The sequence below is a fragment of the Amblyomma maculatum genome, chromosome 1 (assembly GCF_055883805.1).
Source record: "Amblyomma maculatum isolate TAMU_Amacu chromosome 1, ASM5588380v1, whole genome shotgun sequence".
Taxonomy (NCBI): Eukaryota; Metazoa; Arthropoda; class Arachnida; order Ixodida; family Ixodidae; genus Amblyomma; species Amblyomma maculatum.
Genome location: NC_139344.1, coordinates 390,447,027 through 390,467,618, shown reverse-complemented (window position 1 = coordinate 390,467,618; position 20,592 = coordinate 390,447,027). Strand labels below are relative to the sequence as shown.

The window sequence follows — 20,592 nt, the reverse complement described above, 5'->3', positions numbered from 1 at the left end:
GCCGACGCAGTCCACAAGAGCTCGGTTGCGAGTAAGGCGACAAGAAGTGCGGCCATAGGCACCACCGATGAAGCCACGGTGGTACGAAAGGCGGAGCATAGAACATGCTGCCTTTATCATCGCCACTGTGATTTTTCACAGCATCGTTGCAGGTGAGCTTGCTCAAGCGACATCTCCATGCGGAAAGCCCGCACATATTAGTGCACTAACGCCCGCGACCAGAACGCACACAGGCGCCTTCGAGAGAATCAGTGAACTCGCCATCATTTAACCCTCCGCCTCTCCTTGCAGAGAAGCCGAAGCTACAGCCCCTACTGTTTCCGCGCAATCGGATTCGTGTTGGCGAAAGCGCCAGCGCTCTGTGTGCCTTGGTGGCCGGCGACGCGGACGTCAAGTTCAGGTGGTTCAAGGAAAACGTCCAGATCGGCGACTCTTCACCAAATGTGAAAGTGAAGAACGACAAAAAGGTGTCGGTGCTTACCGTGGAGCCTGCCACCCTGCAAAGCGCCGGCAACTACACCTGCACGGCGGAGAACAATTACGGCAGCGATGCCAACTCGGCGACGCTGGTCGTCGAAGGTGAGTCACGTCTGTCGCAGCCGCTGTTGGCGATATTGCACGCGTCTTTTTGACAAGCGATGTCTTGAAGAGCCTTCAAGTGGCCTCCGTAAAGCCGCTCAATTTTCCCGCCATTTGTTTTATTTATAGCACACAGAAGATCCGTGAAAAAAAGAAAAAAATTCACACTGGTTGTCGACTTAGACGTAAGGCGTCCTTTGCCGCAATGTACTGAGAGGGAGACAGAGAGAAAACACTCAATGGCCGCTTTCCAGGCACACAAACGTCACTGTGCAAAATATCAGTGCAACAACGAAAACTGATGGGCAAGTTGGTATGACATTATGGGGGTGTAGCAGCTCGCCATACACGGCACTGTGTCCCAGCGCTCTTCACTCGTCTTTGTGCTAATACGTTGCAGTATCCTATCAAATACCAGTGAAGCTTTAAGAGACGGGGCCGCTTCCAGAGGGTTAGATAGAAAAAGAAAAGCATGCTACACACTGCCCACATTCTTTCGAAGCGCCTAAATTGTAAGCAAGACCATATTGAACGAAAAAGCGGTCAGGAAGCCAGCTTCCTGCATTAACGCAAGCCTACAGTTTCGGTTGTGTAAGCACTCACACGTTCACGTCGTTACCACGTTTTATAATGCGAAAGCGTCCATCCACTTCATCAGCGACCACTACGTTTTACTAGCAATACGTCGAAGCAGTCCAAATACAACAGTACGGGTAGAACCTGGAAGGTTCTGCACTAGCAAATCAGCTGAACGAACGGCGCTTCTTAGCTTGGCGACGTCATTGCAAGCTTTACGGATGCGAGAAAGGCGGGAAGGTCACAAAAATTAGCGCCTACGAATAGAACAGAATTACTCGTCTGGATGCCCGTAAAGAAACATGTAACGTACGACGCACTGTCGGCATCAAATGAAACGCGAACAAGACATGCAGTTATCCCGGGAACATCAAAACCAGGTGCATTTGAGTTCCACTCCAGTGACGCAGCAGCCACTTCGTGGAACTGTTACGGGACCATGTCTGCATTTGTTTTTTCAGCAGCCAATATTTTTTGCTCTAGTATTCGCGTTTCCTTTGATGCCTATGGTACATGTCAGAAGCGGGACGAGCATGAGCCGCACGAGGTGACCCGCAGATATATATGCAACGTATGACCTAACTGGAGCAAGACTTTATAAAAAAAAAAAATTGGTCCTTGCCGTTAAGACGAGACTTAAATCATAATTTTGGCGGTTTTGTAGTACGTAAAAAAGCAATCCTTTCATATGAAACTAGCACCTCAGAAGCAAAGCAACAAGTTTTCGTTGACTAATTATATTATCGAGACTGAATTTATTTCCGTCCAGTTGATGTACCTGTTACGCTCTCAAATGAAGGTGAAAAGCATTTTCAACTTTCGTTTTCTTCTTCTTGTTTTTTCAACGCACTTAGGGAAACGCTCAACAATACGGAGGCGACCCCTCGCTGGCATCGGTTGCGCTATGTCTTAGCGTACCACGGCAGCATCCATTGAATGTGCATCTTTGGGGAGGGATTTACAAAGCAGGCATACGTGCTGCTGACATAATTTTCACGTGAAGTTATAAACGCTGTTTTTTTTTATACGTTCCCGTTAATAAAATCATATTAGTAATAGTAGCTCATGCAAGAAATCCCACACTGGCCGCCATTTTGGCACGCATGACGCGGCGACAAAATTAGCACACATGTCAAATCAGTTTATCGCAACCTTCCGACTTGAGCGCCATTATGAAGTACAGGAGTACAAGTCAAAATGGCACCCATCGCGTAAAGTGAATATTCCTTATATTTTCCCTGAGCGCATATACGTAACTCAAAAACTCCAAAGTCAGGAACTTAATCATTATTACAAACGACGAAGTTAACAAAAAAAAATCTTTAGGAGTTCATAGCGGCGCCAAGGATACTGTCTTGTTTATATTCCTGCAGAGCCAGTCTCTCGTTTAAAGGGACAGAACACTGAAATTTAGGTCACAATTTTTTTTCGGTGCAATGGAAAGGTTGATGTCTAAGATGTTCGATTCCACAGCGGTTTTGGTAGAAACGCAGTAGAAAATTTTACCCAGAATTTTTCGGTCAGTGCCATGCGCCAGTTTTTATGTAGTCCGATGCTGGATACCATGAGCAGCGACCGCGATGATGACTAGTTGTCGACAAAAAAGGCGTACCGAAAACAAATGTAGATTTCACTCGCCAGACAGCAAATAAGCATTTTTTTTTTCTAAGAGTAAGGTCATTTTAACAGTTTCACACTCAAGGCTGTCACGGCACAATAACGCACGCCTCGTCGACGAAAGTTTTAGTGGCCACTATCACCGCTTCATTCACGAAATTCCAAACACCGTGGCGCCATCTAGTGGCAAAACTTGAAAGCATGTCTTTCGCGGTGCTAAAAGAGGGCTGGTTTTTATTTAAAAACGAAGTGGAGAAAGCGCAAATTATAATACATTATGACAAGCACTCCCAGAAGAATAAAAAACAGTGTGAACTTACGAAAATCAGCGATATTTGCTGACATGTAGTTAAGTGGGGTACTACACCTAAAGTAATAGGGTTTTTCCGCTAGACAGCGCCTCAGTTGTTTTTATGCGATTTACAATGACAAACTTTTGATATTGATATTGCAGTGCTCTTTGATATTGCAGTGCTCGATCTGTACTATATGAGGCAAAGTCTTTTCATCTCCACCATAATCGCATGACAATTTTGGCCAGTGCTCTGTCCCTTTAAGCAACTTTTTCTCAGCAGCGTCAAAAACGAATAATGCACAATAGAAGCCAGCGTAGACCACGGACACAGGTTCATTTGTTCAAATTGTGCGTTCCAGTGGAGACGATCCAAAGGTCCGTATTCCGAGTTTGCATAGTTATCGAAAGTTTCGCTATTTCCCTGGCCAAGAATCATATGATTGGTCGAAACGCCGGAACCGGAAGTAACTACCACTTCTGGTTCCGGCGTTTCCGCAAATCAAATGACTCGAGGTCAGGGCGATAGCCAAATTTCCGATAGCGACGCAAACTCGAAATAGAGATCCGGAAGTATGCAAATACGCGGCGTGAGCTCAAGCCACGTTTAGCCTTGACCCGATCACAAATATCGCACGGTGTCCTGCTGCATGCCACACGCAAGACTACAGATACTTCCCTCTCTCCTTTTTTTCCCTAATATCCAGCCGTTCCAGAATGGATAACAGAGCCAAAAGATGTGTCAGTGAGCGCTGGGCAACCACTTCAAATTGAGTGCTCCGCGTCTGGATTTCCGGTTCCCAATGTATCTTGGCGAAGGACAGGTAGGTACATCGTTTCCACAAGGGTTATAAATGCGCGATGCCTGGTTCTATTCACCATACGTTTCCGCCAACGCAGATCCTGGCAAAGATGGCGGCAAGACGACGATCATTGCTGCAAGCGGCTCCACAGCGTTGACTGTAAACAAAACGACTAAGGACACAGAAGGAAGATATGTCTGCGAGGCGAACAATGGACTAGGCACCGCCTTGAAAAAAATCGTGTTCGTTAAAGTCAAGCGTAAGAAACTCAAATTCCGCATTATTTTTCATCCTCTGGGGGCCAGTCAAAGAACGCGGTCCGCTGATCGTCGACAAAACAAAAGTCGTATTTCTAACGCGAACTTAGCTGAGAAGAGTTCTCAGCAAACGGACGCAACTGACTAGTGGGTGTCAGTGACCTAGAGCTGTCGGCGTTTCGAATGACACGGCTAACTTCAAAACCGATTATAAATGAACAGCAGATTCGAAGTGGGGTACACTATTTGGGTAGACCATTTTGAAAGCGTCCCTCTGTTTTGATGTGGTACTGTAGTTCATGTCGTCGACAAAATGGGGCGCCAGTTGTCTGTGAGCGAGAGCCGCCATAAGCTGTCGCAGCGACGCCACCGGCCATGTAAAACCAGCCATAGTAGATAGGTGTGCAGGAAGCGCGGTGACACGGCAAAGCACGACATGAAAGCGCAGTGTCCGTTTCATTCGTTCCGCTGCTGCTTCGATGGTGAAAGTGCCACCCCCGTCGTCACGTAAGGGTGGTCGTTACGTTACGCATTCGACCATGCCGATTGGATGCACCTTCCTTTGCATCGGCGGCGTCCTGCTCCATCTAAACCTCGTCTCAAGTCTCGGTAAGTGTGTTCTCCATCTCCGGTCTGTAGTGACGTAGAGTTATTTCGAATATGGTAGTTTGTTTGGAAAAGCCATTCTCCACAAAGACTCACACACTTTAATCGCAGCCCAAAATCGCAGTACAATTGACCAATTATAAAATAAGAGACTACAACAGCACTGTTTGTTTTGCCTCCCAGATTCCCCCAAGATACAGCCTTTTTCCTTCAACAACAAGGTGCGAACGGGAGGACGGGCGACAGCAACCTGCACCATAGTTACGAACGCTGCGCCAGTAACGTTCACATGGTCGAAAGATGGTGCCCGGCTACGGGAGACGGAGAGGCTCTCGATACAAGAGACGAAGCTCGTTTCCTTGCTCATCATACAACGCACAGATGCGTCCAGCAGGGGCAACTATACCTGCAGGGCTTCCAACGTGATGGGAGCGGACGAGCACACGGCAGAGCTTCTGATTGAAGGTAAGCGATAGAAGGATTGCAGCGTTTTAGAGTTGCACGTTCATTACCGGTACCATGATGGCACATACCCCTAAAGCTATGTTCCAATCATTTTTCAACAACTCCATTGCAGGCAGCGCAATTAGAATGATCAAGAGGAGAGTATTCATTTTGCACCACACTGCTGTGGTATCATGCCTTGCTGAATCGTTGTAAGCAAAGGAAAAAAACAAGTGTAAAAAGCACATCACGCTGTAGTGACATAGCTATTTCTGCTATTTACCGCCAAAAGAGTTATTCTATTTCTTGATCTAGCATGACGTGTAGTGTTAGTATTCCCATCAATATTCCGAAACCTGCCATCGTCTGAGCCCACGTTCAATAGCGTTCGCGGTGCTACACTGTAAGAAGTATTTGTTGAAAAGTACAGAAATTTTCAGCCATGTTATGTTTTCTTTTTACAAATAACTAAATTGCTGTACATTGACAAATTATTTGTTATGCTATATTTTTGTTTTTACTTTTTTGTCAATACACAGGTTTTTCTACTTACAGCTGAGAGACAATATCTATTATATATACCTCAGTTTTCACTCTGCTCTCATTTCCCATGTTCTCCTGCCTGTAAAAAAAAACAGAAAAATTACCAAAGCTCCACTTTCTGTCATTAGCCAGCCTTTTTAAGTCGAACGCCTCACTAGCCCCATTATGCCAAAGTCTGTCTGTCGGCGTTGGCAACACTGATCGCACCCATAAAATTGGCCTTGCAACTAACAGCCGTTGTCAATAATGGCCCACTATGCGCTGATAGGCACCACTAATGGACATCAGTGAGGCGCCACTCTTTACCCTTTGTCATATTCAAATTGTTATGCAATCGTCATTCGAATCGCGCTTTGTGGGTTCCATACCATTTCGCATTTAGCATGCATCTACTACTAAGTAAGAATCAGACTGCGATTGAAAATTGAACACACGACATATGTAGCTTTAATTGTTTGCCTTCGAACCAAGGCTTTGACGGGAAAACACATAACTCCTCTTTTTTAAGTCTACGTGCTTCTATAAATGGTACATGACAGATATTCTCTGCATGAGAACAAAACTTTTCTTTGGAAATGGCCGTAATTGTACACATATTTCTTACAGTGTACCGTCAAAAAAAAAATTATATTAGGCGGACGCTTCTAATCTAGGCTCCCCGTGACTTCAACCTAAATCGCGCGTCTGCATCACTGTAACGCTGACAAGACGCGAAGTGTCTTAGGCTTAATGCGCTACAATACTCCAATTAAAACAATTTGCTGGCCACATTCAGTGCAAGTTGCAGAAACCAGTAGCACGCGATACGTCTTTGCGAGCACAAGGAGATAACCAAGAAATAAAATCTTATCGCAATTCACTGAAGGGCGCCGTTCGCGCTAAATCTGACCATCTGCAGTTACGGAAGCAGTTTGCACATACAGCGGTGGGTACTCTCCCCTTCGAAACGAACGCTTAATATATTGTGCCACTTTTAAGAGCCAGACAATGTTGGACAACTGCTATAATTTTAAGGCGAAAGCATTTAGTGGCTCATACTGTCGGCGTTCGTTCGTTCGTTCGGCCACACAAAAGCTGTCAGTCAAATGACGTCATGACGACATTCTCAGAAAAATATCAATCATGTCTCCACCGGGAATCAAACCTCCATCCCTCGGATCCCCAGCCGAGCGTTTTAACCAACTACGTCACGCCCGAGATCGTGAAAAGCATATCATACCTCTTCTTGTCTGCCGTGAGGATGATAGTAGCGATGACAACGCTGCAATTAGCGATAATGACAATGATAACAGTAGCGATGATGACGGTGCATTTAGTTCATAATGATAATGAGAACAAACGTGATGCACCCTGTGCAGCAGCAACGCTCAGGCTTTCGCATTTCTGCAGAGTAGATTCAACAGTGGGGGGCTCTCGGAATTTTTCTGCATTTGGGTTCGATATGCACTTTTTTTGAGATACAAAGCGTTTCCCATCGCTTTTGCTGTTTGCTTATGCTCTCTGCAATCCCACGAAGTGTGATGCACAGTTTTTCTGCGCACCGCAGCTCCACCATTGTGGACAAGCGAGCCTCGGGACGTCTCCGCCATAACTGGCTCAAACGTCACCGTGCAGTGCTCGGCCAGCGGGTCACCCCCTCCGAAGATAACGTGGACAAGAACGAAAGGTACTTGAACGGAATGTCCATGTCAACGCCTAGTCACGTGCATATGCGCATGGAAGCCTGATGCATACTATTTGTATTACACTACCGTTGCAGATGGAACACCAGTAGCCCTGCAGGCAGACAATGGTCTACTAATCATCCACAACGTTCGAGTCTCCGAAGCCGGCGCTTACTCGTGTAAAGCCGAGAACGGTGTCGAGCCAGCGATACACAAGTCCATTCGAATCGTCATCAGCGGTAGTCCACTTCTAGTGCTTTAGTACTTCTACTAGGGCCGAAACGTTTACATATTTTCACTCTTCGAGACCACGCATAAACTTCGCAGCAGGTCCAGGGGACACATTGGTATTTAAAACTGGTGCACGGTGTGCTTTATTGAACCCATGCAGTGTGGCGACCTCTTGCCGTCAAGTTACGCAGCTAACTTTCACATCATGCGTCAGAAAAGACATCACGTCAGCTTGTAGTCCGCTGCATCGCCGACATGTGGCGCAGCTTTCCCGTAAAACGAGTATCTTCCACTGAGGTCCTCACCGCTGTCAGACACGAAGGCGAAGCTATGCTCGATACGCCATTTGACCAGTTACGCGAAACGCCCATGGAACGAGCGGCCTTAAGCAGAGATCGGACTAGCCAAAATACTGGGCTATAGAAAAGTAAGCGCGTAGAGAGACCTAGGATGCAGGCGCATCCGGCATCGTGCGTCCAATGGTTAATCGTTACAGCTTCGCTGTTAGCGCCGGTCGCACCAGGTAAGCTATTTTCACTGTTGCCTCCCTTGAAGCGAGTGCCGGCACACTGATGCTGTGAGCGTTCTTGCTGTTTCAGAGGCGCCAAAGGTGAACCCTTTCGCCTTCGTGAAGACGCTCTCGGAAGGACAGAGCACCGCAGTCACTTGCGCTGTCACAGAGGGCACGAAGCCTGTCCAACTACAGTGGCTCAAGGATGGCCAAGAAGTCATCGGCGGTGGTCCCGTCAAGCTTAGCAAGCTCGAGACGATCGTCGTACTCTCCATCGAACCAGTGAAGGTGGTGCATTCGGGAAACTACACCTGTGTTGCTCGGAACAAGTACGGATACGACCGGTACACCTCTGTGCTCCAAGTGAATGGTGAGAATATTTATTTACCTAGGGAGACTTGAACACTAGCGCGCGGTGATGTGGCGGCAGATACGACAAAAAAAAAACCTACTACGGCTACAGCGGCAACACGTCAGAACGCTGTGGAGCTTACGCTGATGTCCACAAAGATGTTCAGTAACATATTCCAACATTTAATACAAAGAAAAACGCTTATGGTTAGTCGCAACAAATTCAGTGCACAAATGACATCTGTAACATGTGGCACATTAGAAAAGTCGCAGAAGCGACTTATAAACGACCCTTTACCTCTCTCGCTTGCTCGAGAACTCAACTCACGGCATATGTGCATTGCTGAAGCCGAGCAACGATTCTCAAGGGCAATGCGTCTTAGCCGTGAAACCGCGCGCAAAGTTTCTTGTGTTGTTTTTTACTGTTGACAATTTTAAACTACTAGGTAAATATAGAATACCTGCACACTATTTACCTTAAAGTACTTGAACTTTACAAATTAGCAATATTTACACGAATCAATAAAATAAGGCGCACGCAAACAAGGGGAAAGTAATTACCCACTTGAATTACGCGCCTTAGCGCACGCCGAGCTTCCTGCTGAGTGAGCATACATTAGTGAGCATATATTTGTACATGAAAGTCATCACGCTGTTTGCTTGGTGCAATTGCCACAAAAACACATACAAGAAAAACATAGCTGACGATAACAACACTCGGAAATTAGTGCAGCTGCCTAGATATATTAGTTTTGCAATAGGCTGAGGTAAACAATTTGAGAGACATGCTTCTATATAACTCAGTATTGTCCCCCATATCGGCATAGCAATCCTTCAAATTGCACTCAATCCACTCCCTAGCCACTCCCCAGTCACATCAAAAGGAGCGCTTTCATGACACCGGCCGGCGCTGCCGGCGTGTTACTCCTCTGCACAAACATATATTTCGCCGCGGACAATCCGTGCATTCCTTAACATCTGGCCTTAAGGGCATGATGTGAGCGCACTAATGGCTCTCATTTGCGGCTCCCCTTTCCGGTTTATATTCCCGCTTACGTACTTTCCTAATCGCTAAATTAATACAGTCGTAATTTGTGCCGCTATTACGTCACATGTCATTTCAGACTTTCATGGTATATACATACATAGCCCTAAGCTGTCACATTATGTGATGGACCATCCGGCTTTCAAATAAAGCCCCGCTGTAACCAAAGTCGTCCGAACGTTCCTGCTGGCTTTATAGGGTTGCGTGTCTTACCGGGATCCTATTGTCTTCCGAGTTCGATTTCCATCCCATCTGATACTGCCGAGTTGGCAGCCGAAACATCGTGTAGAAAGTTTTACAACCTCAATGCCTGCAATGAATGTTAATTATCAACGATCACATGGCAGAGGCATAGTCGTGATATTTCTCACAATGTCCACTGTCTACCTCCTCCTCCGCTTACCACCTTACACTTCCACCTTCCCTTTTCCGCCGCTACCAAACCTCACCCTCTAGATACTACAACAGCACTGTTCACAATACTTGCAATAACTTGCAATTCCTGCAATGCCCCAGGTGCTCTTAAGCTTCGCCTTTAGACGTACAGCGTTTCCCTCAGGATCCCAACACTAGCATTCACAACTCTGCCATTCACAGAACTGCCTGACATGTTCATGTTCCGGACGACCATGGAGCAGGGTTGCGGGAGGCCGAGCAAAATCTTTCGACCCAGTATGGCTTGTGCCTCCTGGGTGATACCCTGGGCCGCTCTAGCCCATCGGTTACGCCAACGGTGACGCCTCTCGAGTGGCGGCACTAACAGGTGCCTGATAGCGGCGCTCTAAAAATGATACATGACTTTGCTCAATCCATGAGATTTAGCAACGAGTCAGAAGCATTCTCACCTTCCGGCACTGGCTAGCTAGCACAGGGCCACGTTAATTGAAGGAATATGAGAGAAGCCTTCGCCATGCAGTGCTTATAGTCGTCCGGCTAATGATGATGAAACATTCACTTGTCCTTAAATCTGTCAGCTCTTAGCTGCATCGCAGTTGCGAGAAGAAGTACATCATAAAAATGAATGCGTCTTCTACCTTCTACGTCGCCACCTCTCATGTGGTATGGACAAGCTCCCAAGCCAATTTCTAATGTCTAACTTTAGTCGTGCTGAATTCCGTGTTGACGCATATATAGCATATAAAAAGGCGAGCACAAAAGTGACTTCGGCTTTATCTGGCTAAACTAAGTACGGCAAGCACGTTTTGCCAAATGTTAATCTTAATTAATATTTGCTGATTTGCTTTTTGGCTCTGGCTCTGTTTGGCTTTGTTTCGCTTTGCTGGCCAGCTCGGCAAGCACGGCATTCAGCTTTGGAATACGTCGAACCAGCCTCATCTATGATTTATTGGTTGTTGCACAAAACTTCAGAGTATATCGAGGTATTTAAATAACTAGCCAAAAGGAGGAGAATACATGCAGGGTGTCCCAGATAAATTTAATCATTGTTTTAAAGGATACGCCGAGCCCTAGCTCAGTGCTACCAGTAGCTGTTCAGAGTCGCTTATCCTAATCTGCAATGCATTCTGGCTCGCCAGAATTAAATAATTAGTAAGGACAAATTAGCTAACTTCTCTGTTTATTGGCTTGGGGAAAAAGCTGTCCATGCAAAGTTGTAGATCACCCTGAAAAAATGTTAGCTGCGCACAATAAGCTTCACATGGAGAGTGCGCTACTGACAAAAGCGGATTTTATTATCTGAGACACGTCTCGACAGATTGAAAGGGCGCCGATGCCACGAAAAATCCATTATTATTATTAATATTATTATTATTATTATTATTATTATTATTATTATTATTATTATTATTATTATTATTATTATTATTATTATTATTATTATTATTATTATTATTATTATTACACGACATATCGTTTTCAACCTTGCAAACGAATGCTTTATATAAACGCTGGCTTGATGGAAACAACCTAGCTAGCTGTTTTTTTAAGATCTACAACTTTTACATGCCACATTTTTCCTCAAGCCAATAATTAAAAAGTTAGCTAATTAGCCTTCACTAAGTATTTAGTTTTCGCGAACGAAAAAAATGATGAAGACTAGGCCAAGCGACTCTGACAGCCCTCATCTATTTTCCCTGGGACAGTGTTCACCGTATTTTTTACAACCCTGGTTACATTTAACAATCTACATACCATCTCTCTCTCTCTCTCTCTCTCTCTCTCTCTCTCTCTCTCTCTCTCTCTCTCTCTCTCTCTCTCTCTCTCTCTCTCTCTCTCCACCAGCTGCCATCTGTCAGAGCACCCACTAACTCGGCCGCTTTGTGGTCAATTTGTTTTAAAAGTCTACATTGCCGCCTGGCAGTGTGCCAAGTTTACAACTCAATTCAATTAATTTTGGCAGGTAACTGCTGGTAGGCAACTTTAGATCGGCTTCACATGCGTACATAACGGCGTTTTTGCAAGTAACACTTTTAGTGCGAACACACTATAAATACACAAAATTAGTACAGAAACTATACGACGCCGCCAGATACTAAGCGCCGGTAGCTTCAGGCGAAGTAGGAGGAAGATGCTTTCGTGCATTGCCACGCGGTTGGACCGCTGGGAGGAAAGTCAATGCGCTGTGCTACGCGTGATAACTCCGGATTTAGTCACAAGGTGCCACTTTCAAGACGTAAATTCAATGAACATGCGAATAAGCATCAGAATTTTTATGATTATTGAGTTCTTCGAGCATGGTGTCAATTTCTACGGTTATCTGAATTTGAATACAAAACTTAGATAAAATAATAAATCTCTTTTTTGCCGTCTCCCCAGCGCCACCTAAATGGGAACTGGAACCAGAAGACATGATGCTGAGAAGTGGACAGACACTGCATCTTCACTGCAAGGCGTCGGGACATCCACTGCCTCAAGTAAAATGGCTGCGACGAGGTGAGCGGTTAACTCCGTGCTGGTTGTCATGAGATGCAATACCAATATACACGTACGAGAAATCATTATAAGGTGTTTCGATTAGAGGTGTCTTGTAACAAGGACCAGGCCGCAAGGCGAGGACTCCGTCTCATCATCATTTTAAATGCATTACCCACTGCTTTTCGGCTTGAAAGGCCTCTCAAGCACAAAGCTTCATTGTCATCCCATTTTTCTACTCCCGCCGGGGTGGCGCAGTGGTTACGGCGCTCGACTACTGTTCCCAAGGACGCGGGATCGAATCCCGGCCTCGGCGACCGCTTTTCGATGGAGGCGAAAAGAAACGCGCCCGTGTGCTGTGCGATGTCAGTGCACGTTAAAGAACCCCAGGTGGTCGAAATTTCCGGAGTCCTCCACTACGGCGTCTCTCATAGCCTGAGTTGTTTTGGGACGTTAAACCCCACAAACCAAACCAAACCATTTTTCTACTTTTAACTTCCCGCGACGTCAATGCCATGACAAGCACCACTTTTTATTTTTTATTTTTTCAATACTTTTGTTGCTAGATTAATCGCAGTCTCCGCCGCTGAATTTCGATCGAGTCAATGACATGAAGAAACAATAGCAGTAAGAGTATACCACGATGATATTTGCCAGAGCAGTCGACCCGAGACTGACAACACGCCAGCAATCCGCAAGGCATTTATACATAGAGTTTCTTACACTCTTAACTAGTGGAAAAGCTGAGGGTGCTGCACTTCAGCCACCATGGGCGCGCTAAAGATCATGGGCCGGTGTGCTACTTGGTGCGGGACAGTCGGTTTTTCTCGGGTACGTGGAGTGGCAGTATTGCGATGTTTCTTTTTCGTCATCATCATCATCTTGAGGTGCGTACATAGACCGCAAAAGTCATAGTGGCGAAGGCGCAAAAGCAGACGTTGCCAATCAAAGGTTTCTGTTTCCAGAAATACCGCTAAAAACTTCCTTAAGTAATTGCGCAACCATAAATATTTCAAAACGTTTCTTTTTCTTTTCAAAGTGTGCCTATTAGGTGCGAAATATTGGTATTTGTGCTGCTCAAAACTAAGCCAATAGCAGAAAAAGCCATCGCTTATATTGGATAGATTTCACACTGACCCATGCTATTTCTCTCTATTTTCGAAATTTATAGTCATAAAATTGAATATTAGAGCATTGTTTACGGTATAACAACGTTTATCTTTGCATTAGTTTTGGCCAAAAGTTGTAGTTCTGCACTCGGTAGCTCTCCGGCCCATGATGCTTTGAGCACCCATGGTGGCTGAACCAGTCGTCAGGAAACTCCATGTAAACTCCCATAGATGGCAGCACAGCTTTCCCCCTAGGTAAGAGTAAAACTCTATGCATTTATAGTCTTAGCAATTACGCCTACGCCTGCTGACTGAAACCTTACTATGTTTCGCAAAGGCACTTTTTACGAGAAGCTAATGCGCTTGTGTTTCCGGCCTAGGCTCGAAGTAATTCAACTTTCGAAATGTTGACAGGTGTCGAGCTGAAGTGGACCGCGGAAAACAAGGCACAAGTCCTCGAGAACGGAACGCTGGTCATCATGAACGCAACAGGCCAAGACAGTGGAAGATACTCTTGCCAGGCATCCAACGGGATCGGGACTGCCTTGTCGAAAACAGTGTCCTTGCTGGTCAAGAGTAAGCGTCAACTCAAGTTTGCTTTCGGATTGCCACAAATAGGACAAATCGATTTTGCACACCGAGGAAAGATTCAACTGTCCTTTCGGAGGCTCGAACGTCCATATTTGGCACATTCTAGCTGCGCCCACCTGCAAACACTAGTTACAGCGTGTCGCCGAACTTTAACGTCCTCCCACAACGCGGCGCCACGATCCTGTGGCATCGCGACCATTTGATACGGTCTGGGACCGGCAGCGAAAAAATGCTCCCAGGGTTCTCGCGTAACCGCGAGAGATGCGCGCATGGCGAATGGGCGACGACATGGGAGCAAGGCGCTTCCTTCTGCTGCCGCGTAGTGGCTTTTGTTTTTCCGTTCGCATATGCTGCTCGCGCACGCATGGAAAAGGGGTCTCTCCGTGACGGACTGCTCGCGATGATTCCGGCTCCACAGAGCGCGTGAACACGTCCCGTCGACCGCAACGATGCTCCTCCAAGCGCGCCTGTTAGGCCTCTGGACCATCCTGGCGTCGGCAACCGCCGTAAGGAAACAAGGTACGTAAGTCACGTTAACCAAGTTTTTCCTAACTAAATGCACTCCTTGCGATTACCAATGTCATACATCATTACTAAGCTCACTCTTTAATCTTAGTACATGCGTACATCATCGGACAGGATCCAAATTTGTAAGGCGGCAAAGTCCTGTCATCTACTATACCTGACATTTACTCAATTTTTCTTGAACCATGCTTAACAGACTCCACTTGATGACGGAATCAAACGAACCCTAGGCAAACAAACTAGAAAGCGTGTTTATTAAGCACGAAAAAAAAAAAAAGAGAGAGAGAGAGAGAAGATGCAAATACAGCTGCCTCAATATAGCAGTACAGCTGTCATCGGCAGCGTTTTATTTGCGGCTATTAGAATGCATTTTCACCCCTCCGGTATCGAGAAAGCGTGAATGTAAGTATCGCTCTTTGTGAGGTCATTAGCGCGTGCTGATATGTGCTTTTTTTTTTTTTTTTTTCCTTTCAGACGTGCCTAAGATCCAGCCGTTTCAGTTGCCTGCACGCGTGAAAGCCGGGGACAAAGTCAGCGCAACGTGTAACCTTGCGTCGGGAACACCACCTGTCACATTCTCGTGGCACAAGGACGGAAACGATGTCACAAACTTCTCCAAGGATATTAGCTACGGCAGCAACATCATGTCCGTCCTCGCGATTCCTTCGGCCTCACTGGATTCCCAAGGAAACTACACCTGCCGGGCAACGAACGTCTTTGGCAGTGATTCGCACACTGTTCAACTGAAGGTGGAGAGTAAGTAGACGTGAAGCATTGATTTCGTTGCTATCTCGGCCCAAGCGGTATTAAGCAGTGTTTAGATTTATAGCCTAGAAATAATGCGGTTTTTCGTTTAGAAGTTTTACCGAAAATCAACACACTATGCCTCAAGACGCAGTGAGCGCAACAATGATCTTACCTCATCATAAAAGTTTTCACTAAGGTATAAAAATAGCCAAACTGAAAATAGATTGCCCTTACAAGTTACTAGCATTACTTATCATCGTGGCTAACTAGCCCTGCTAAACTACGATATATGTCATGTTGTTGTTGTTGTTTTTTTTCTCAATAGCACTGTCAGTAATAATCTTTACTCGTGTAAAAAAGCCATGCGTTCCGTTTCATTTTTATCCCACTCATCTTGTCCGCCGGCCCTGAACAAAATGCCGAGCTTTTCTTCAGGCAACACTGTGCGTTCCTTCCAGCCAGACGCCGCAGAAATACTGTTCCCAACGTCCTCGCACACCTAAAAAATAAAAAACAAACTCGCAAGTTATGCTCAGCCGAACACCAGTTAAGAGAAAGCGTCACGTGAGATTAGCAGCCATAATACAATGCCTCAGTAGCGACATCCGAAAGTTCGGGAACCGAAACTGCGCCCCGTCGACGCCCGTGAGATGACGCGCCACAACATGGTTATTGTATAATTGCCTGCATTTATGGCAAGTAGGGGAACAAGACAAAAAGTAACGGGCGTTACGTTAACTGTTATTCATCATAACAAGTTAATTTCATAGCAGGACAAATGTCTCTCCCAGCGACTTTCAGACGCGAATTTTCGCTCATTTGCGGGCAGCTACACTCCACGTTTAAAGTTATCTAATTTTAGTCGTTAAAACCACCCAATATACACCAGGATTTTTAAAACCTAACCGTTATTGCCAACTTAATCAAGTGAATGTTGTTTAAAGTCATTTAAAGCGTTCCGCCCGCTTGAATAATTGGTCGAAAATAAGTCAATAACTTATTAAACGCAAATGTTTGTAGGCACTTTGTCGAGAAACAGTGAAATAGTATGACCCAGGTGCCTCCAACAAGGTATGCCCATAGCGCAGCTCCTTTTATTGGCAAAATTGAAAGCCCGCAAAGTTTCAAAAATGCCACGTGACAGCGCGCTCAGAGCTTCCCAGTGGTGGTGGTGGTGGTGATCATGATGATGATGATGATGATGGGGCTCTTCCCTTTGTATCGTGCGGTGACGATGAATATGTCCTAGCTTAAACCAACGTTATTACATTGGCCTAAACATCAGTTTAAAAAACACGTATATAAAAGTAAAAAGATGACCGCGCAGTAACAGTATGGAACAGGCTACTCGTCCTCACGCTTGTTCACATTGTCGCGTGAAATTTTCACGTGGTGCAACGCACTCATCCGCGATTTGGTGAAACGCTACCAAATTTGCCCCTTCTGCATTGCTCACGACAGACCTTCGCTTAGCCGTTGATTGCGGGATATGCGTCGACGGCTGCTGACAGTGGGCTTTTCCGGCGCCTCGGCTGCACGGCTAGCGCTCATCTACGAACCAACGGCAACGCAAAGCTCCGTTGCGGGCATCGCAAAAGGCGGGAATCTGTCAGCGTCGTACCCAGTCGAGGATGAGAGCGCTTTCGAGCGCACGAAGCGCGCCACGACGTGTACTTTTCAAATTATTGCGGGCTTTCACTTTTGCCGAATAAAAGTAGCTACTCTCAGGCTACCTCGCCGGAAGCACCCCGATCGGACCATCATGGTGGGATTCTCCTATTTATAGCTGAGCGTCAAGAGCAATATTTACAGGGTTAATCAGTTAATTCCGATATACTTTGAACAAGGCGAAACTAAAAAAAAAAAAAAAAAAAAATGCCAGTGAAAACTATGCCACGCCTAAAAGCATTCACTGGATTACAATTCGGAATAACGCTTAGGTGTGAATGGCGTAATAGCCCGTCATAATCCTTGCTCTCTCTTACTGACAGTGCCACCGGTATGGACAGTTGAGCCCACTGATGCGTTCGGAACGATCGGCGGGATGCTGAACCTTACATGTTTGGCATCCGGATCGCCGGAACCAACGATCACTTGGAAAAAAGTGACAGGTAGGAACTTAATCTAGTGTCCATAGCAGCCACGGATGTGGAAACCGAGAAGCTCCAGCTAATTAAATTCCGGTCTCTTTATCTTCTAAACTTTCTATTTTCAGAGCAAAACCTGCCCGAAACGTGGAAACAACCCGTGCTCTCCCTGTTTCCACTCACAGAAGCCCACCGGGGCAAATACACTTGCGACGCCAGCAATGACATCGGTGGTCGCCTCACCAAAACAGTGTCTGTCGTCGTCCGAGGTAAGCGCTCACCCGAGAAAAACGAGGATCTGATTCGCTTCCTTCCTCGAGACAAGCAGCCAAGGCGGAAGATTTGTCGTCAGCTGGCGCCACGCTTCCCACTTCTTAACGCCGGCGATGACAGGCCCTGTGCGACCGAACGGGGGGCTCCGTTGTTAAAAATAAATTCACGCAGCGCAAACGACCACCCGTCGGTGTCAGTGACGCCGGCATTCACCATGTGGCGCTGAGAGCCCGTGTGCTGGGCAATGCACAGCGACCGAAGAAGGCATGTCATGCGCCGACATGTCTGTGTCAGCCAAGCGCGGATTAACAGTGGATTAGCCGCCGCGGCGTCGGCCCCCCGCAGTGGCACCCATGCGCTGCTTGGTGCAGTTCTCGGTGCACTGAGAAGCACCCGTACTCGTGAAGCCGTCACGATGCGGCCACCACCATCGCGCTCGATGTTTTCGGCAGGCGCCGTGCGGTTGGTTTTCCTCGCCTTGACGACGGCTTTGGCGCCGAGCCGAGCAGCACCGCAACACGGTAAGCGTCAGTTCGAGTTCTGTTCCTTCTGCTTGCAGCGGATTCCATAAAGATTTCAAAATATGACAAGTTAGTCGAATTGTACCTGGAAAGTGCAAACCGTAGGAAAATGAGAAAGGCTAGAGAAGTCTTAAGAGACGAGTTGTTCCGTGTGTTTCTTTATAGATCTAGACATAGATCTTTATAAATTGTTGTGCGCCTAGAAAAACTCGGTAAGACGGCCGATCGAGCGCTCTTGGTTATAGATGCCCCGCTAGCACATTTACATGCATCCTGTAGTAGTAACCATTTTGCCTACAACTAGCCTTGGTTTTAGTTTTGAACACCATTTACACCCCCCCCCCCCTCTTTCTCTCTCTATCTATGTGTATATCTATCTATCTACCTATGTTTCAGCCTTAAATTCGCGCCATACTTAATTGCAACGTTCACAAAACGCAGGGCCCACGCGGAAAATTAAAAAATAAAAAGCATGAACCAATTCGCCACCGACAATTAGGGCGACCCAATTTCCGGGTCTAACCAAGGTTCCTCGCTTTGCAGATCCTCCCGTGATTCAGCCACTCGCACTGCCGTCCGACGTCGTGACGGGCGTGAACGCCAAGCTTTTCTGCAACGTGCAAAGCGGAACGCGGCCCCTGACGTTCACCTGGATTAAAGACGGTGCCCCCGTGCGCGAGGGAATATCGTCACAGGACGATTTCTCTGTGCTCAACATAGACCCGGTGACGGCTGAAAGCGCCGGCAATTACACCTGCGTGGTGAGCAACGCGGCGGGCACCGACCGGTACACGTCGACGCTGGAAGTGAAACGTGAGTTAGTGCTGCAATGGTGGAATCAATTTATCTATCTCACTGCGCTCCTATCAAACCTTAAAAAAAAACAAATTCTCTCTATTCGTACTACTGTTATTACGAAAGAGCCGCACGGTTCCAGTTACTAAAGCAGACATGCAAACAAGTCGATAAACAAGTCGATCAACTCCGATGCACACTGATCGTGCGCCGCTCATAGACTGGGGCGCTTTGGGACGTTAAACGACAAACCAAACCAGCACAATGTACGTGGCAGTCAAAGTTTATTCGTAGAGCGCATCCCGCGATTTGCTTAGTAAAAGCGTTCAGCTACTATAACTATAAAGTATTTGTAAAGAAGGTTGAAAAGCACCTGAAATAACAGGGCTAACGTGATTGGGCACAATAGCTGAAAAAGAAATAGTAATGGTCATCGAAACGTTTCACCCTTGTTTGCCCTGACGATTCAAATATACAAAGGACGTCTACCACTGTTCAACTCACTTAGAAGAAACGTTTCTCACCACGTGTACAAAAAAATCAATCAAGCCCTGCTGAGAACTGGAGCATACATAGTAAAGAAGGGTACAGGTCCCGTTCCTTGCCACTCCCTGCACAATGCACGATCGATAAGGTGTGCGTATACAGCTTTCCTTTATTTAAGTCCCCTAGAAATACGAATGCATTGCTAAATCACTACTGTGAACACATCTGGGACTACGCCGCTGGCTCAGGACGTAAAAAGTAGTTTGTTGATGAACGCTTGTCTTGAGGACACGTGCGCGTAACCTCTGGAGTGTCGATTTATCGACTGATCGCGGAGAACAAACCTATGCACCTAACGCTTCTTAACAACGTCATTTGGCTTCCCGTATCTCTATAGAGCCTCCACAGTGGATTGAGGAACCGCGCGACATCTCGGCTGCCGAAGGCTCCGAGGTGCGCCTCAGGTGTTCGGCAGCCGGACGGCCTCAGCCTGCAGTCACGTGGAGCCGGTGTGTCCCGGGAGGTGAGCCACAGTCGCTAAGGGCGACACAATGCCCTTCTTTCTTATCCCACTTGATTATTTTTTGTTCAGTATTTCACTGTGACCTCACGGGCAGCATCTATCATCACCCAATAAACCACACAACAAACGGAACACTAGCTGACACGAGAACGCAAGCAGATTTCAAGTCTCACTTTGTGCTGTATTTTATGACCAACTAGCCTTAAGTTCTGCGTTATTAAAACTCTGTCACGTTTGTCGGAGCCATATCACCCCAACTGCTAGGGCCGTATACATAATCTCTAGGCGCGCGTCCTCATAAGTCGAGCGCCTCAACCTCTCTCTCTTACGAGTAATTTTTCTCATCACCTGTAGCGCTGCAATGCACACGAATTCAAAGCGGGCTAAAAAGTAAGCACGCTCATATTACATCGACTACTTCGTCTGAAATAGATTGCATACTGAGAAAAACGGCAAACTCGCTCTAAATTTTCGCTTCTTGAAAACGGAACATCGCGCCTCAGCACTCGCACGCCTTCCGCCGGAAGTAAAGAGCCGATAGAAAG

General features: G+C 46.5%; 4 protein-coding genes across 10 annotated transcripts in view; 3 read left to right on the top strand and 1 right to left on the bottom strand.

Moving 5' to 3' along the window:
* LOC146208515 (uncharacterized) overlaps positions 1 to 20,592 on the bottom strand; it is a 333,102-nt gene that overhangs the window by 150,351 nt on the left and 162,159 nt on the right. The gene's annotated exons all lie outside the window — the stretch shown is intronic.
* Positions 10 to 10,279, top strand: LOC146208522 (cell adhesion molecule DSCAM-like). Its single transcript, XM_084578802.1, has 7 exons — positions 10 to 152; positions 292 to 579; positions 4,914 to 5,195; positions 7,264 to 7,383; positions 7,477 to 7,620; positions 8,212 to 8,493; positions 10,158 to 10,279. The coding sequence occupies exons 1-7, from the start codon at positions 68 to 70 to the stop codon at positions 10,277 to 10,279; spliced, it is 1,323 nt and encodes a 440-aa protein (XP_084434928.1). The 5' UTR covers positions 10 to 67.
* LOC146208521 (cell adhesion molecule DSCAM-like) lies at positions 14,540 to 18,042 on the top strand. Its single transcript, XM_084578789.1, has 5 exons — positions 14,540 to 14,609; positions 15,090 to 15,371; positions 17,354 to 17,473; positions 17,578 to 17,718; positions 17,975 to 18,042. Exons 1-5 carry the CDS (start codon positions 14,540 to 14,542, stop codon positions 18,040 to 18,042), a joined length of 681 nt encoding a protein of 226 aa, XP_084434915.1.
* The window catches only part of LOC146208520 (cell adhesion molecule Dscam1-like), a 43,642-nt gene continuing 41,187 nt past the window's right edge, over positions 18,138 to 20,592 (top strand). Inside the window, exons 1-3 of the mRNA XM_084578776.1 lie at positions 18,138 to 18,243; positions 18,787 to 19,056; positions 19,922 to 20,047. Coding sequence (XP_084434902.1) covers positions 18,138 to 18,243; positions 18,787 to 19,056; positions 19,922 to 20,047 — 502 coding nt within the window. The remainder of the gene's footprint in view (positions 18,244 to 18,786; positions 19,057 to 19,921; positions 20,048 to 20,592) is intronic.

Excerpts from the sequence above, each read along its gene's own strand:
- LOC146208522 (XM_084578802.1), top strand. The coding sequence starts at position 68 with ATGAAGCCACGGTGGTACGAAAGGCGGAGCATAGAACATGCTGCCTTT. Across the intron at positions 153-291 it reads TTTTCACAGCATCGTTGCAG|AGAAGCCGAAGCTACAGCCC; the intron begins GTGAGCTTGCTC and ends CTCTCCTTGCAG. Across the intron at positions 7,621-8,211 it reads CATTCGAATCGTCATCAGCG|AGGCGCCAAAGGTGAACCCT; the intron begins GTAGTCCACTTC and ends TTGCTGTTTCAG.
- LOC146208521 (XM_084578789.1), top strand. The coding sequence starts at position 14,540 with ATGCTCCTCCAAGCGCGCCTGTTAGGCCTCTGGACCATCCTGGCGTCG. Across the intron at positions 14,610-15,089 it reads AACCGCCGTAAGGAAACAAG|ACGTGCCTAAGATCCAGCCG; the intron begins GTACGTAAGTCA and ends TTTTCCTTTCAG. Across the intron at positions 15,372-17,353 it reads TGTTCAACTGAAGGTGGAGA|TGCCACCGGTATGGACAGTT; the intron begins GTAAGTAGACGT and ends TCTTACTGACAG.